General features: G+C 39.8%; 1 protein-coding gene across 1 annotated transcript in view; it reads left to right on the forward strand.

Annotated features, from left to right (window-relative positions):
* The window catches only part of PRKD3 (protein kinase D3), a 43,089-nt gene continuing 26,446 nt past the window's right edge, over positions 1 to 16,643 (forward strand). The window contains exons 1-5 of the mRNA XM_071575378.1: positions 1 to 172; positions 2,724 to 3,752; positions 13,330 to 13,468; positions 14,375 to 14,506; positions 15,203 to 15,360. Coding sequence (XP_071431479.1) covers positions 3,462 to 3,752; positions 13,330 to 13,468; positions 14,375 to 14,506; positions 15,203 to 15,360 — 720 coding nt within the window. The 5' untranslated portion in view covers positions 1 to 172; positions 2,724 to 3,461. The remainder of the gene's footprint in view (positions 173 to 2,723; positions 3,753 to 13,329; positions 13,469 to 14,374; positions 14,507 to 15,202; positions 15,361 to 16,643) is intronic.

Genomic DNA, 16,643 nt, shown 5'->3' on the forward strand with positions numbered 1-16,643 from the left:
TCGCCGGGTCCGGGCGGTCCGAGGGGGAGCGCGGCCGCGGGACTACAGCTCCCGGCAGCCCCCGCGGCGCAGCCCCCGTCCCGTCCCGGGCGGCGCTGGAGTGTGCGGGGCTGGAGCCGCGGAGCTGGAGATGCGCGAGTGCCCGCTCCGGGCCGGGGCTGCGACGCCGCAGGTGAGCGCGGCGGAGCCGGGAAAGCCGCGGGAAGCCGGGAGCCGGCGCGGGGGAGCGGGGGTGGGGGTCGGGGCCGCCGCCGCGCCAGGGAAGGGCGGGGGCGGACTCGGAAAGTTCCTGCCGCGGCGGCGGGAGCGACGGCTCCGGCAGGCGCCGTGTCCCGGGGGAGCCCCTGCCGCTCCACCCGCAAGGGAAGAGCCGCCCCGGCGGCAGCTTCGCCCCGGGTGCCCCGCGATGGGGGCGACGAGCCGAGGCCACATCATCTCCGGAGATGGTGCCGGCGGGGGCGGGTCGCGCAGCGGGGATTTAAACTTGGGAGGGACGGCCGGGCCCTGCCGGGCGGGTGCCAGCGCCGGCCCCCACGGGGCTGCGGGACCCGCGGCAGGAGCGACGCGCCCCGCCGGTCCCGCCCGGCCCGTGGTGCGGGAGCCGCCGTCCGTCCCGGCGGGAACCGGCGCCGCAGCGGTGAGGACAGGACAGCGAGGGAGCCGCAGGGATGGGGCGCGTTAAGCACCAGGAGCTGGGAAAGATGCCCGGGAGCTGCGCGGTTTGGGAGCAGCCCCGCAAGGAGCGAGGGCAGGCTGCGAACTGGGCAGCAGGCGAAGGGCGCAGAGGGGTTTCCTTCATGTCCCTTGTGCCTCTCTGCTGTGTAGGTGTAGGGTTTTCTTTCCGTAAATGTAAATACATAATTGCAGCCTGCCTGTAAATTTCAAAATATACTTTATGTTCGGAAGAACTTTATCCTCTCTATGAAGTGAGCAGTTTCTATGGCTTTCTCTCTTAAAAGATCCATTCTTTTCTGCCAAGTAGCAAAAATAAACTTCATTGAAGGCTTATATGCAAATACATATGGTATGAAAAGCCTTTGTCAATGCAAATATATCATGCTTTTCGTAAATATAATTACCACTCTAATTAGGCAGCTGTAGGTGAGCTTTTAAAGTGTGTTTTTGTTGTATAAATTAAATTTGCTTAGTAGACTCATTAATTATTTCATATTATAAGGCTTTTGTGTTCTCTGTTCTGTTGGTTAGGCATTATTGTAAGTCTGATCCACCCCTAGGGCTCTGTATTTGCTCTCTCTGGTGTCTCTGAGGGGTAAGGGAAGGGAAAGCAGTATGCAGAAAAGTAAGTCGCCTTCAAGTGAAGTTGAAGGCACTGTGAAGCTGCTTTTTTGAGAAAGGTACTCAAGTGTTGCTGTCCTTACTCTTCCTCTTTATGACCTTCATCTGTATTGTGTTTAGTGTGTTTTTTTAAGGTGGAAGTTATCTTTTTAGGTATTGTTGCTAACTGTCCAGCAACTCTTGTGTGTTTGAAGACAACAGTTTCTAGATACCTATGCTGAAAATCCAGAAGTTATCCATTTGTTCTCTCTTATGGAGCTCTTGTTAGGAGTTTTTATCATAGTACCAGGAACTTGTTTTTCCTTCAGTACTGTAATTTGTGTACCTCTCTTTCCTTATCCATTTTTCAGAATGCAATGGCAGTGGGGGTCCAGGTTATTACATTGATAAATACCAGGAGTGCATAGACTATGAAATGGACTGTTTTACCAATTCTCAGATTTATATGTAGTAAGGACAGCTTATACTGTGTGCAGTAAGCTGTGGCATTTATCTTCTGAAATTTCATTTCAAGAGTAATACTCTTCCTGAGATTTTGGGGTTTTGTACCTACAGGAAGCAAAAAAATATGCAAGCTTACTGATTTTGATATCCTGAATAGATAATGCTCCTTAAAAACTGCTAAGCAATATGTAGTATTTATGTATTTGAACCACTTTTGCATTCATGGACAACTTTTCCTGTGACAGAAGTTGCATGGGGAATCTAGAAATTATTCTTTTCAAAAGTTTCAATTGCTCATGAAATGTTTGAAATATTGAATCAGGTAGCATAGCATCTTGTAACAAGTATCTTGAGTCCGTGCTCATGAAATTATTTATTTCAAAAGGTTGTAGCTGACTAGCTTTTTCAATCAAATGTGTGAGTGTATATTGACCTAATTTTTTTCACCAAAGGAACCAGTGTTCGATTGTATGTTCTGCATACCTTCCTGTAGTTAGACTTTGTGCAAGACGTTCTTCAATTGTCTTGAATAGCAGTGATAAAGTGGTACCCTGAGTCATGCTGCATAGAGTTTGAGTTTTGACTTTATGGGGTTTTTTTTGACATTTCAATGCATTTAATAAATTTCCTTACCTACCTACCAACTTCTCAATATAGATCTACAGAGCAGAGCTGTGGTCTGCTGCCCCCTCTCTCCACCTTTTTTTTTTCCTCCTCTTAACTGCTATGTATTTCACTGTGCCAAATTACCATTAATTAGAAATTGTGGTAACATATTGGACAGTGTTAGATCTGGTTTGTCTCGTGTATCATACAGTGGGAAAGTGGTAGAGTTTAACTTCTAACTACAAAATGTTACTGAAATAACACATTGGAGTAAAAGGAGTTGATGCTGCTGCTGCTTCAGAGTAGAGCAGTTATGACACTGCTGTGCGACTTTATGCATTTCATGTGAAATGACAACTGTATCTTTTCCCCTACAGGCAGAGTACAACGTTTCAAAATGCTGGAGATTATCTGGGTGAAGCTGGAGATTACACTTAATGTGATTCGGTCTTCAGACATCCTGCTCCTCCATTTCGCAAGCTAAAATATTTTATAAAAATGAAATCAGATACCTTCACTGATCTCCAAGTTAAGTGTCCTGTGAATTCAGAGAAGCCTTTCTGAAGGAGGAGCAGGTTCATCACATACATGGACTTCTGTTGTTACTGAAGGATACACTTGTTTTTTTCATTCTAAAAAGCTATCTGCATGAAGATGAGTCTGCATTTAAGATGTGATCTGTGCAATTAGGTGAATAAGGATACTTTTAATCAACTACCGGTATCTGTTTCCGTCTGTTTCTTCAGCTTTTGTTTTTTAAGAAAAATGAAGGACAAGTATAAAGCAGCAGAGCTGATGTGTTTCTGTGAGGCCTTTATGTGAGCCTTTCTTGTCTGGACGTGGTGCTAAAGGACGGGGAAACTGCTTTTGATCGGCTGATTGTAACTGCAGAAAGAGAACGTTTAATTTAAAGTAACTTGCAGCTGTAATTATTTTAGTCTTTGGCTTGCACCGAACGAAAGGGAAATTTAAGTTTTGCTGGTCAGGAGCATTTTACGGAACTAAGAAAGGGAAACTTACATTCTTCTAGTTAGAATTTCGAACTAAGAACTGATAACGTATTTTTCTTAGAATCTGACTACTAGGGAGAATATCGACAGAGTAAAACAAGTCAGATGTCAGCAAACGACTCTTCTCCCCCATCCTTACAGAAGTTTTCGCCACCTACATGTCATGTTGCTGCACCACAGACTCCAACGTTGTCTTCAAGTCCCCAGTCGGGGCTCTCCAGTCGACTCTCCAATGGCAGTTTCAGTACCCAGAGCCTCACCAACTCCCGAGGCTCCGTGCATGGGATCTCCTTCCTTCTGCAGATTGGTCTCACTCGAGAGACTGTCACCATTGAAGCTCAGGACCTGTCCCTCTCTGCTGTTAAAGACCTTGTGTGCTCAATAGTTTACCAGAAGGTACGGTGCGACACTACCACGTTCTGTTCATGGCTTGTTTGGTAACAGAATGCTTAGTAATAACAGTGTGTGACTGGATGGTGTGAAGATGTTTGGCACAGGGACAAAGATCCCTGTTAGGCATTTGCAGTTATGCACAAATTTTGCTGACTCTCAAGGTAGAAGCTTTTAATTCAAAAGGAGTAAATCCTCCTGTTACTTTCTTGCTTTCTTTCTTGCTTGTGAAATCTAGTGAAAGATGTAGTTGTAAATTTTCTGCAAGAATTACTTTTCACAATATGGAAACTATGTTCTTTTCTTTCAGCAATTGTCACTGATACCTTAGGTTGTTATAGTTTATGCTTACTACTGTTATGGAGTATTCTTGGAACTGTATAGCCAGCCCTAATGAAAGGGCCAGGTGTAGCTATAGACATGCACTGCAGGCCTGCAGACTCTCCTGACACTAGCTTTTCTTTCTGTTTCTAGTTAGTGTTTAAAACCCCCACCAAACAAGCAATAGTGCCCTAGTACTGTTTTTCCATTTAAGGAATCCACATGTTACTCTTTCATGAGAAGATTATTATCAGTATAATTTGTGTTAAGAGAGGATTAACCAAAAAATAAAAGAATCTTAGCATGATTTTCAAATGGGTCGTGGTTACCCTGTTGCAAGTTCTGTTTCTTCAGGAAGGAAATAACACTGATCTTGTTGGTTTTGGATCCAAGTTTTATCTTTATTTAGGTTAGATAGGTTAGATCCTACTAAGCAACCCTAAAAGCCGTTAACAGTATTTCATAAATAAAAAGATAATTGCTCTTTCCCCATAATGCCAGGGATGAGTGACAGTGAGGGAGTTGAAAGTGGATTATTTTGTAGAGAAATGTTTTTTTCCATTTGTTTCCTTACTGTGATTGGTATTTATGGTTGGTTAGTTTTACTATACGATTTTTTCCACTTAATAGCTTTAAAGAATGTAAGCTCAACTTTTTCCCCATCTCATAACTTACTGCATCTTCCATATTTTTACAAACTAGTTGTCTAACAAGCCATTTTATAATAGTACCAAAATGTAGTTCAGCATGTTAGTTCCTTTTTGAAGAGTTATTTGGGTGTCCTTCTTTTTTACATGAACCATGTGCATTAGCAACACCTTTTTGCAGCCATTTTAGGGGCTGCTTTTTTTTTTCTAGATCAGCTCCTTCTCTGTGCATATTTCCTGTCTTCTGTCTTAAAGAAAGATGAAAACAAATAGACTCACACTTACTTTTCTTTTTCCTTTCTGTTTTTTTGGCAGGCTTAGCTAAAAGTTTAGCTCAAGTTCATGTTATAGCTCAATAAACTTCTTACATGCTGAGCCTAATCTCCTGCAAAACTGATGAGAATTTCATGATCAGTTTTCCTCTTTTGTCTGGCTTTGTTGCAGTTTATGCTCTCTTGCAGCTGATGCTACCATTAAATGACTGCTCAGTGAAAACATGTTTGCAGGCAGCAAACCGATCAGGAAACAACCTCCCGTGTGGTGGATTCATCTTTCATAAGTAGTTTTGCAGCCAGTGCATGGGTGTTGATACTCTCCCTCTACCCACTATTGGACACAAATACATCCTGCCTTGACTTTTTTCTCTTAGATCTGGTGACTGTTGCAAGCATTAAATATTATGGTATTAATATGTACATAATGTAGAAACTGTAAACTGTGTTCATCTATGTAGTCCTGCATATGGTTTATTTTTTTCCAGTTTATTTTTTGAAGGTACTGGGTGTGCTGTTGAGGTGCCACAGTGTAAAAGCTTCCCTTTCCTTTCCTATTCCACAGCCTGCTTCAACTGTCTTGACTTCAGGATACTGTAGTTTGTTTTTGTGGTAGTTCTGTACTTACCAGTATCTACATACTGCTGCATTTCTTTAATGAGAAATATATTTTCCTTTTTTTTTTTAACTTGGAGTAATAATTTATAGTTTTTCTTCTTATTTGAGCGTTAGCGTTACTAGAGTTAAATGGACGTTTCCTGACTTTAAAATCACATTTCAGACTTGTGTTTGTCTGCATATCTAGAAGAAAATAAAGCTTTGAGGAGTCCTTCATTTACTTGGGAGCTTGAACCACCTGCCTAACTGTATTTGACGCTACAGTTACAGTATCAAAAATGTTGGTTAGGATTAGAAGATCTTGGAGGAGGCTGAATTTTAGCCTTTGTAAAAGTAATTATAGCATCTTCAGGCATTTTCAGAAAAATAGCTTTATGCATTATCTTTATTTCTTTCTCGGGAAATAATCAACTGGGGGGAAGGCAAGCCTGCAAAAGCCTTTGTTGGAGAGCAGTTTAGTTAGGAAATAAGTACTGTGTTCACCTAAAGCATATTCATGGGACTTTATGTATTGCCAGCCTTGCTGTATTGTTGATGGTCACCTGTGTTTTTTGCTTTCACACACTGGTGTTCAGTGTAGCTTTTTCGGGTTTTGCAGAAGGGTGTTTAGAAGCAGCAGCAGCAGAACTGAAACTAAAGAGGCCTGCAAGGAGGGTGAGATGAGTAATGCAAATATTTGGTGTGTCTCTCAGCTCTGTTACAAATCTTCTAAACATCAGGAGATATTTTTTAGTTTTGAATGTTTTTCTTTAAACTTTTTGCAAGTTTAAAGTTGAATTTGGTGGGCACTATTTTAGGGTTACTGTATTTTGGAATGCTTAATAGAAGTCATCAGAAAACCCAAACTTTACACTTTATAGGGATGCTTCAAAAAAATTCATGCTTACAGTCTCCATCTTTGTTCATTGCTTATCTAGGTTGCTGTATATTAAAGTGTCAGACACACAGTTATCAGGGACAATCTGAAGAGGAACCTAAGCATGAACAGATGTGGCTGCTGCAACAGAGGGAGTCTGTTTAGAAGCAGAATAATGTGTAGGAAAAGTTGCAGGCGGACAGTGTGTGTCCTAGCACAATGGTCAGATATTACAGAGGCAAGTTCTTAATCCTGTTTTATGTTGGAATATTGCTTTTTCATTCCTCACATGAGAGGACATGAAGTAGAACAAAGGTGTTAATAACTTAAAACTAGAAACTTGCGTGTGGTGATACTCCACTGCACGCAGACTAAGGATTGTGTAGGACAACATGCTATAAATGCTTTATTCTAGCTTACTTATTTTGTTCTGGTTAAACTGATAGCCATAAATGAAAAATATTTGATTGTTTTGTGCTATTACTTGTGAAGTATCAGTACCTGCAAGATTTATTGTAACTTTTTTCCTAAACTTAGGAATCTTCACTTTCATGTGTCTGCAACTTTTCATACCTACTTTTTTTTTGTCTACAGACCTGTCCTTGGTCATTTTCACTTTCTGTCATACTCAGTACTGTTCTTTTTTACATATGTTTGCTCTGGTGGCTTTGCTACATTTTGTTCCAAAATGGACCGATTGCTCTCTTACTTCAGAGTGTTTTCCTGAAATCCCTGTGATCCTTTAACCGCTGCCTTTTTGACTTGTATACTGATGCGCTATTTTACTCATGCACTGTTTCATCCTCCAGACTAGTTTTTCTGCTTGACCGAATGCATTCCCCTTAGCAAAGTCAAAAGGATATTTCTTATGTCTTACTGATAGCATTTTTCTTCTGTATTTTCATCATATAGTACTCTCATATTACATAAAAAAGCCAGAAAAAGCCAAATCAAACTTTTTTTTTACTCTGTACTTGTATATTTCTGGTGTTTCATTCATGTTCACTGCATGTTTCCTGTCTGTTTGCCTTTTTCATGTCGAATTTGATTCAGCCTAGTATTACTCAGTCTATTTTGTGTCTTAGTACACCTCCAAATAAAATTTTTCCTCCCCTGGTCTGCATGTTTCATTTTTGCTCTTAAACTTTCTTTACCAACAGTGTTTATAATTCTACTATTGCTGAACTCTTCCATATGTAGTGCTTTGACTTTTCATTTCTTTCTTCTAAGTAGTCTCATATTTGTCTTGTTTATGTATAGACTTGAAATTCTTATCTAGCACCTGTTGCTTTCATTTTGATTCCTGTAACTCTTTTTTGTGGTGTCTTTGCTTTTGGTAGCAGTAATGTTTTTCTTGTATATATTTTTCATCCTACCATGATCATTCTCTTTAAACGGTGCATATAAACATCTGTCTCTCAACAGCAAATTAACAGTTGCATATAATCTCATTTCTACTTAATTATTGGCTTTCTTTGTGCTTCCTCATTCTTTCATTTTATTTTTGGCTATTTTCTCTTGTGTTCTCTATAGGCAGAGTCTTTACGGTGTCATTTACTGTAATTTTGTGTCCTCTTCCAACACTATTTGCACTTTCTTGCTAGCATTAATTGTGTGATTGTTTCCAATCATTGTGCTGTTTTATCTTGAATTTCTGGCAATTGCTTCTTACGCAGGTACTTACCATGTACACACTTGTATTTATTTCTCCAAGACTGAATTGTGTGAGGTGTTGGGAGCACAGTCACTGGAAGTGTGTCTGTGTTCATGAGGAGTCAAATTTTGTATATTACTCCTGCTTGTGAGTCTTTCTACTGTTTCTGTAGTTTCATATTTCATAGTTGCTTTGTTCTTATAAATGTTGGAATTCTAGTACGTTGTATTCCCTGGTTAATAATTTGAATAATCTGAATTGAATGTGAGCCTATTAGTATAGATGCACTTTTTTGATAGTCCTGCCTATTTTTAATTTAGACTATATGGGATTTAATTTTCAATAATTAGAGTATTATTGAAGTCCTTGGATTGATTGGAAAACTAGCCAGTTTTCTTTGAAGGTGAAGCAAACTAGGGCATGAGGAGGAGGGAGATGAGGAGATGTGTTCAAAAATTTTGCTTTGATAATCAGGGAAGGAAAAAAGCCTGATGCAAAGAACATGCAAATAATCTGTCTGTAGAATTTTCTAACCAAGAGACGTTTAACTGTGTATCTGTATTAATCATATACCTAAGAACTCAAGTTTAATGGGGCTGAATTAAAGTAGTTTGGATAGCTGGCTTTTCAGTGAGAACTACTGAAGGGAAAAAAGTATTTATTTTAAAATACTTTAAACTGTCATGTTGTTAAGAGACCAAAACACATGGAATAATATGTGTAGTCTTCCAAAGGTTTGGACACTGTCATGGTAATGGTTATCTAACCAAATCATGGCAGAGGTGTTGACTTGAAGCCTAATATGGTTTCTCAAGTGTTAACTGATGTTGTACTAATAAAAGACTGAGAAGTAAAAGAGTCATATTACAATCCATCCATATTACAAATGGATCTTTACAACTTTTGTATTAACAACTTGATTGAGTGTAATAAATAGGTAACAGTAGTGCAACCATCATTCTGTTGTTTCCTTTCTCTTCAGGTTAAGCTTGTGATAGTTCATGGTATTTATTTTTGAATGGGTCTAAAATGAATGTAAATCATGTTTACTATTCATCAGCTGTGTCAGATCTTTTTTCTCTCCTACTGTTCTGCCGCCTTGTCATCCGCTTTCTTCATGTAAGCTAAATAGTGCAGTGGAGTGAGAGAGAGTTGAGGCCTGTTTATGAGAAGATGGGAGCTGGGGAGTTACTGGAGATACAGTGGTGTTATGTGTGGGGCAGATGAGCATTTCCAGCATGGCAGTAGGTTTGTATGCTGGAAAACATAGCCAAGCAGTAGTCCAAGTATGTCTGTACTGCAGCATCAGATGAGGGAAGGATCTGCAACATATTTGAAGCTTATTGTCTGTGTGATAATGTCATTTGGCACATGATTCTAAAGAGTGGGAGTGAATAGCTGGGTAGGGATGCAGGGTAATAGAATGGAGTGATTTCAGTGAATGAAGAGACTTTCCAATGGTGTTTTGCGCCATTAGACTTCGGAATTAACTTTCAGTGGTTTGAAGCATTTGTTTTTAGTTATAATGGGTCATGAGATATTGGACCTTGAAACAATATCCGCCTACGCTTTTCCCTAGTGTGAATTTTTGGCGACTAGTCCAGAACTTTGTAAAGTAAGTCCTGGAACCTGAATTAGAGGGATTTTTTTTCAGTTACTGCCAAGATAGAAAGTAGCCTCAGTTGTGTTTCGCTCAGCAATACTGACCACGGTATGTTGAGTTCTTCTGAATAAAAAGGACGATGTAATGCACTATCAGTTAAAGCCAGATATAGTGCAATACTTACAGCTAAACATTCTCGAAAACACCAATTGTTTTTCCTCAGTGTAAAGTCAATAATGCACTAGAAGTGTTCCTTGTGCAGTACCACCCAAATACTAAGGATTGCATGTATTCTTGATGCAAGTTGATGATACCGGTGTACCAGAGATTAATTTTGGCACAGTCTGTTGCATACGTAGACTTCCCACAAGTAATTTCCTGTAGCTGGATGCTCTTTTGGAACTGTTAACACTGGGAACAGTCATCTTTTTGCTTTTAGGAAACACAGTAATTCTGGGATTAGCAGTTTATAAGTTCTGAGTCACTGTGCGGATACTTTGGGTATTTATGCAGGAAAGTAATAGCTGGATAATCCCGTAAGATAAAACAGGCTTTCAAATATTCTGCTTTGAGTTTTGTTTTCAAGTTTACATTATGAGCTCTTAACACTTCAAAGGAACTGGATAGTGTTCTTCCTTAACAGCTTCATGTAATTGAGTGTAAGGAAGGCTATAAAAGCTGTACTTTGCTACAGTACAAGTGGGAAAAATTTGGTAGTGTACAACTTGAACATAGTTGAGCAATTGAACATAGTTTAAGCTTTGCATAAAAATTGTCTTAAAAGATACCACTTGAAATGAAAAACTTGTTAATCGATGAGGTTATTCTTGGCTAGCAATCTGCACAAAGCCTTCTGGCCAAGGTGCTAGCAAGGAATGCTGTATTCCCAAATGTACTGGGGAGTGGAAGAGAGAGAGCAGGACGCTGCACGCCTGTAAATAGCCGAGCTGCTCGCTTGGAGCTGATTGCTCCCCCCGTGGAAGCCCAGCCAAGTGCCTGAGACATGGGCTCTGACAGGCCACCTGCAGCTCATCAGGGCCGGCCATGCCGGGGGCAGCTGGCCAGCACTTCCACTGCTTGGGTGCACAGGGCTGTGTGGGGGCAGAGGAGCATGATCTGGGCTGGGCTGTGTGCAGAGGAGCAGGCAGGCAGGCATCTTCCTTGTGGGGTCTGTTCTTTTTTAACAGAAGGGGATGGGAGGGAGGAGTGCATTGAAAGACCAGGATCTGTTCATCAGACTTGAAAAGTTTTGTTAGGGATGACTGAATCTGACATGCTCCCTGCAGAGGTGAGGTTGCTGCAGCTCTGTGCTCCGTGTCCAACCACAAACTGGAAGACTGATTGTATTCCTAGTAGGTTCCAGCACCTGGACAGAGGTGTACAACACATACATGTATACACACAGATAGAAACAGATCAACAGTGAGCACTTGCATGAACACAAACAGCACCAGTGGTCTCATACCGTACCCTTCTGTGGTCGTTTCAGGATGAAGGTCTGTTAGTGAGGAAGAAGCCACACAGATATGTACCCACCCCCAAGATGAAAATACAGCAACAACAAAAAAAGTGAATGTCTCTAGCAGCAGGGCTCAAAAACTCTCTGCCAGCTGCTGGATCTTGGTCCTTCCAGTTGCTGCACCTGGGTATTCAACCTCTTGATTTCAGTTACTCTGACCTCTCCAGTCACTGACATTACAGGTTCCTCTGGCTCTCGTTGCTGGCACTTAGGCCCCTCATGCACACACATGTGCTCAGAATGAGAGAAAATCACCCAGGATAAAATATTTAGAAATTAAATTCAATTGAAAGACAGGACAGATGGTGCTGATCGCTCACAGGACATGATCAGGAGACAGCTGTTCAGACTAACCCCTGTTTACAGGTGACCAGCCTTTTTTTTTATCTTTTTATCCCTCTATTTTTTTCATGTTTATTCCTTCTTGAATCACCTCTTTCCTTACCTTTAGTTCCTTCCATAAACATTCTATAATAAGTATTGTACAATCCCAATTCCCCAGCATTTTATAATCTGTGCCATACCACTGGACAGCAACCCCTCTCAGCCCAAAAGGTGTTCTAGTGTTGACTTACCTTGATCAGTTTAGGTGTGGAGACTGGATCTGACAATGTCCTGTGAGAGCCCTGGGAGGGACTGAACAGGGTATCCTTTCCCTGGAGTCCTTAGTTTGGTTTCCCACCTGCCCTTGTTTCTCTGTGCTCCTTGGCTTGTGGAGATGGGCCTCTGGGGGGCTGGTTGCTCCTGTGATGGGCTAGGAAGGACAAGGTGTTGTAGGGGCTGCCCTGTCTGCTTTGTTCCTCCATGCAGCTTTCTGTGCATGCAGAACAGGTAGGACAGGTAAAGGAGCTGTTGCAAGATCCTCAGCTAATGCCTTTCCCTGTTGGGGATTCAGGAAAACCTTGTAGCAACTGCAACTCTGTAGTACCAAGGAATAGGGTACTTCTCATGCTTTTAGTTTTTGGAATTCCTGTTTCAGAAATGGAGGCTAAGCGTGCACAATGTGTAGAAAAATGTGTGCTGGTGGTTTTGTCTCATAGTATAGAAACTGTATACAGAGCCTGTGTTTAGTGAGAGACTTCTTGTACTCAATGCTATTGTAGATTATTCTTAAGTCTTGTTAGAACCCAGGCTTGTGATTCTGCAACTTAGTCTAGAAGCTACTAATCAAGGTCAAATTTGTGAACAGAAGAATGATCTTTTAGGGGGTTAATATTAAAGTTAGAAAACCAGTCTTTCACAGTCATTTCATCCTTGTGTATGTATATTTGTTTTGAAAGAACAGGACAGTAAATCATGTCACAACAGTATGAGAAGCATTCACGATACACAGCTTAAATAGTCAGTTTAATTAATCGAGAAGCAAATGAGGGTGTGGATGCCAACAGTTCTAATAATCTGTAACAGATGATTTTGCTTTTTTGTTGGTTTTTTTTCAATACTTCATAGAAATTAATTTTGCATTTGTCTGGAATTTATTTGAAAACCAAATCTTAATTATAAGCATTATGCTGGTATTTACACACTTTGCAAATAATGTTGGTGCTGCTTTCTAAGAAATGTAATGTCTCATATTTTTAATGATTATGCTTGTGGTCGTAGAGGGGAGTGTGTCAGGTGTTACTGGAGTGTCTTGAGCTGCCTGACCAGAATATCTGTGAAATAAGGGTTACAGGGGGTGGTATCCAAGTTAAAGAACCTGCATTGGCTTTTACTTGCCAGACTGATTATGCAGGTCTGAGAGACAAAACACCCAAAGAAACAAAAACGTTAACCTTTTTTCTTTTCAGCTTTAAAAAAATGTTGGTGATGGAAAGAATAGGAAATAAGTTGGTGTTGATGAGTTTTAGTATGTTTTGTTTTGGTGGGGGTTTTTTGTTGGTTGCTTGGTTGGTTTTTTTGGCCATTCTTGTTTGTTTTTTAACTTCCTATCCAACATAGTTCAGAAGATTCTTTGTTTCCTCAAAAATAAGGACATCAATTTTGTTTCCATGAAACACTTTAAACACTTATGTTCTGTAGCTTGTAAAAAACACTGATGGATAGGATTATCAAAGAACATGTATTAATTTAGAGTTTGTTTTGTGTTGCAGTTCCCAGAGTGTGGTTTCTTTGGCATGTATGACAAAATTCTCTTGTTCCGTCATGACCTGAACTCAGATAATATTTTGCAACGAATTACATCAGCAGAAGAGATACATGAGGGAGATCTTGTTGAGGTTGTACTCTCTGGTAGGTATTCTTGTAACAGCGAAACAATGCTTTATTCTGTAGATTAATAGAAAATAGGACTTGATGGAGCACTATTTTTGTGCCTGCCTTAAGCTCTTTGACTTTAGTCATGTATACTTTGGGGTAGAGGTTTCCAAGAAAATCCAAGTGGTACTGGTGCTTCAGTACTCAGTTTTGTTATTTTTTCATTGTCCTGTTTTAATCATCTTCTGGTTTGTTATTATAAATAAATCTCAATTATACAAATAGGAAATTATATCGATTTAATTATTATAATTGCTTAAGCTGAAATGCAGGTAGGATACAGAGTTTGTTCTTCCAACCCTGTCATTAGTTTTCTTTTGCTTAGATCTGTCTTTTTTTTCTGTAGCTTTTGCTATTGATGGCTTATACTGTTGTAAACCTTCGAATAAACATAGTTGCTGGATCATAACTATAAGAACAGACTCTTAAGGATTATTGTAGTACTTAAAAACAGTTTCTTTAAATTACAGTCCTTAGAGTGGTGGTTCTTAATCTGTAGAACTGTCTTTTCTTTGAAAATTTTGTAGATTAAAAACAGCTTGAAGATTAACTTGCTCTTTCAAATGTTTATTGTTATTTTTAGCAAAGCTTGTTGTACTTGCCTTCAACTTAATGAGGTTTTCAACACTGTGACTCATACTGTTGATTAGTTGTGTCTGTTAGCCTACAGAGCTTACTGAGTTTTTTTCCTCAATACAATTGTTGACTGAAAACTGTGTAGTCTTCTAAATCTCTGTTTAAATGGTATACAGTAAAAATGCTGATGTCTAAACAGCTCGTCAATGTTCTTTGAATTAGCCATTTTTAAAACAACATGTTCTTTCCATAAATCCTTGTTGATCCTGTGGTAAGAACCATAATTTACTGTGATTTTCTTAAAAGCTTTGGCTACTGTTGAAGATTTCCAGATTCGTCCTCATGCACTTTATGTGCATTCCTACAAGGCTCCTACTTTTTGTGACTACTGCGGAGAGATGCTTTGGGGTTTGGTACGACAAGGATTAAAATGTGAAGGTAAGTCTGTGATATTTAGTGTATTTGTGTGTGTGTGTATCTATATAGGATGAGGAAGAAGAAATTGTATTGTATTTGGTATATTAGCAAGTGGTAAATGTAGTATTTCATAGTTGGAAGGGTCTGTGCATCAGAAAACCCGAGTTCTGATCTTAGTATTAACGCAAACTGTTTGTGACCTTGGGCAAATGACTTAAGAAGTGTTCTTGTTTCCCACTTTGAAACAAATAGCTAGCTTATGACCATGTGTTCTTTGCACAAGGAGCACATACTTTGGAGAGACTCCCAAAGGGGAATCCCTTTCCTTATGGCCTTCATCCAGCTGGCTGCAGAGCACTCTGCAGCCTGCTGTCAGGTACTGACGCTGCCTTTTCCCTGCCTTCTCCCTGGCTGTTGTGCTCCTAAGTGAGGGATTGACGAAGGCCTCCTGGTGGTGAGAGTTCAGCTGCTTCCGAGTCTTAGACCTTGTTTGTAGAGCTGAGCTTACTGGTGACCAGTACTATAATTATTGCAGAAAAAGTGTTTCTATGAATTGCTTCAAGAACACTAAAATAAGAGAATTTAACACAATAGTTTATTTCTGCCTTTACAGTTTTTCTGGATCACCTTTTTAAAAATGCTTTATCAAAATGTTAGTACAATTTTTGTTACTTTCAATGTAAGGAGCTGTCTTGAATAAAAGAACTGCTCTTCCAGGTTGTGGTTTAAACTACCATAAGAGATGTGCCTTCAAGATTCCAAACAACTGCAGTGGAGTGAGAAAGAGGCGTCTGTCTAACGTGTCTTTACCCGGAGCAGGGCTTTCAGTTCCAAGACCAGCACAAGCTGAACACACATCCTCTGCCTCTGAAGAAGTATGTAATGGGAAAGAGGAATACATTTCTGCTTTTAAATTGTTATTAGCCTTTCACTCGTGGTTATATGAACTCTGAGAGCCTTGATTTCAGAATGATAAAACATCTTGCCCCCTTTGTAATACAGATTCATTCTGTAATTGTGGTATCATTATAAAATAGTTACTTGTCTAAAGGGATACATATTGGAAGCTTTTATGCTGGGGAGGAGAAAGTGTTCCTGATATGCTTTTAAGCTTTGCACAGAGTTAATCTAAAAAAACCCCAAGCCCTATCAAGGAGGATGTAGGGGATCAAAGGCTTACAGTAAAAACCAGTCATCCATAGCAGTTCCTTTTTTTTAATGGTTATGATGATTGCTGAGAGGTTATCAATTATACTGCAACTGTATTGGAATCATAAGACAGGATAGACAGTGATTAGATCCATTTGTATGATTGTGCCTTACTCTTTCCTACTTATCTGTTACTTTACAGTATAACCATTCTTAGTTTAATCATAGTTTAAAATACAAATCATACAATCTAGTTCAAGAACATATTTCTTTTTATCTAGAGACGACAAAAGCCTAGTCCTGAGCCATGAAAATTTTTTATCCAAATTTTTCTAACTTTTAGTAATTTTTATTCAGTGAACATGGTATTGTAACCATTTACCACAGAATTTATGATTTCTCTGTGCAGGTTTGGTACCTCTTTGATACCTCTTTTTTTTTATACTCAATGCCTTTTCTGTTTTAAATGCTAAAGTTTTACTCTTAACTTTATTTCAAAGATTTTATTTTTTGGGGAGTAAATTTTAAGAATAATTTTAAAATTTTCTAAATATTCTTGCCTAACAGGCATGCCATACTTTGCTTTTAAAACTTGATAGCTTGAGGCAGTGTTTGGAATTTGGCTTGCCTACCTCCAGTGTTTCCATTTTATCCTCTATATGGAGGTCTGTTTGTGCTGTCTGTGAACCTTGTCAGGTTGCTTAAGAAATAAAAGAAGTCATAAGAGTAAATTTTCAGCATTTTATCTTCTGTAGGAGTAAAGGCTCATACATACTTTCCTGCTGTCTGTGAGTTTTTTCCATCTGGTGTTGGGTTTGTTTTATAATACCAGAATGTCCTCTTAAAGCTTCTTGGCCGGGTTGCTTTCGTATCTGGTCACTTTGAGTCAATACTTCCCTTACAGCCCCACTGACTCTTTTATAATCCACCAGCAACCCCAAGACCCTCTTGGCAGGGCTGCTCTTGATCTGTTCATTCCCCAGCTTGATACTTGGTGTTGCCCTGACCC

The sequence above is a fragment of the Pithys albifrons genome, chromosome 2 (genome assembly GCF_047495875.1).
Source record: "Pithys albifrons albifrons isolate INPA30051 chromosome 2, PitAlb_v1, whole genome shotgun sequence".
In the NCBI taxonomy this organism is placed as follows: domain Eukaryota; kingdom Metazoa; phylum Chordata; class Aves; order Passeriformes; family Thamnophilidae; genus Pithys; species Pithys albifrons.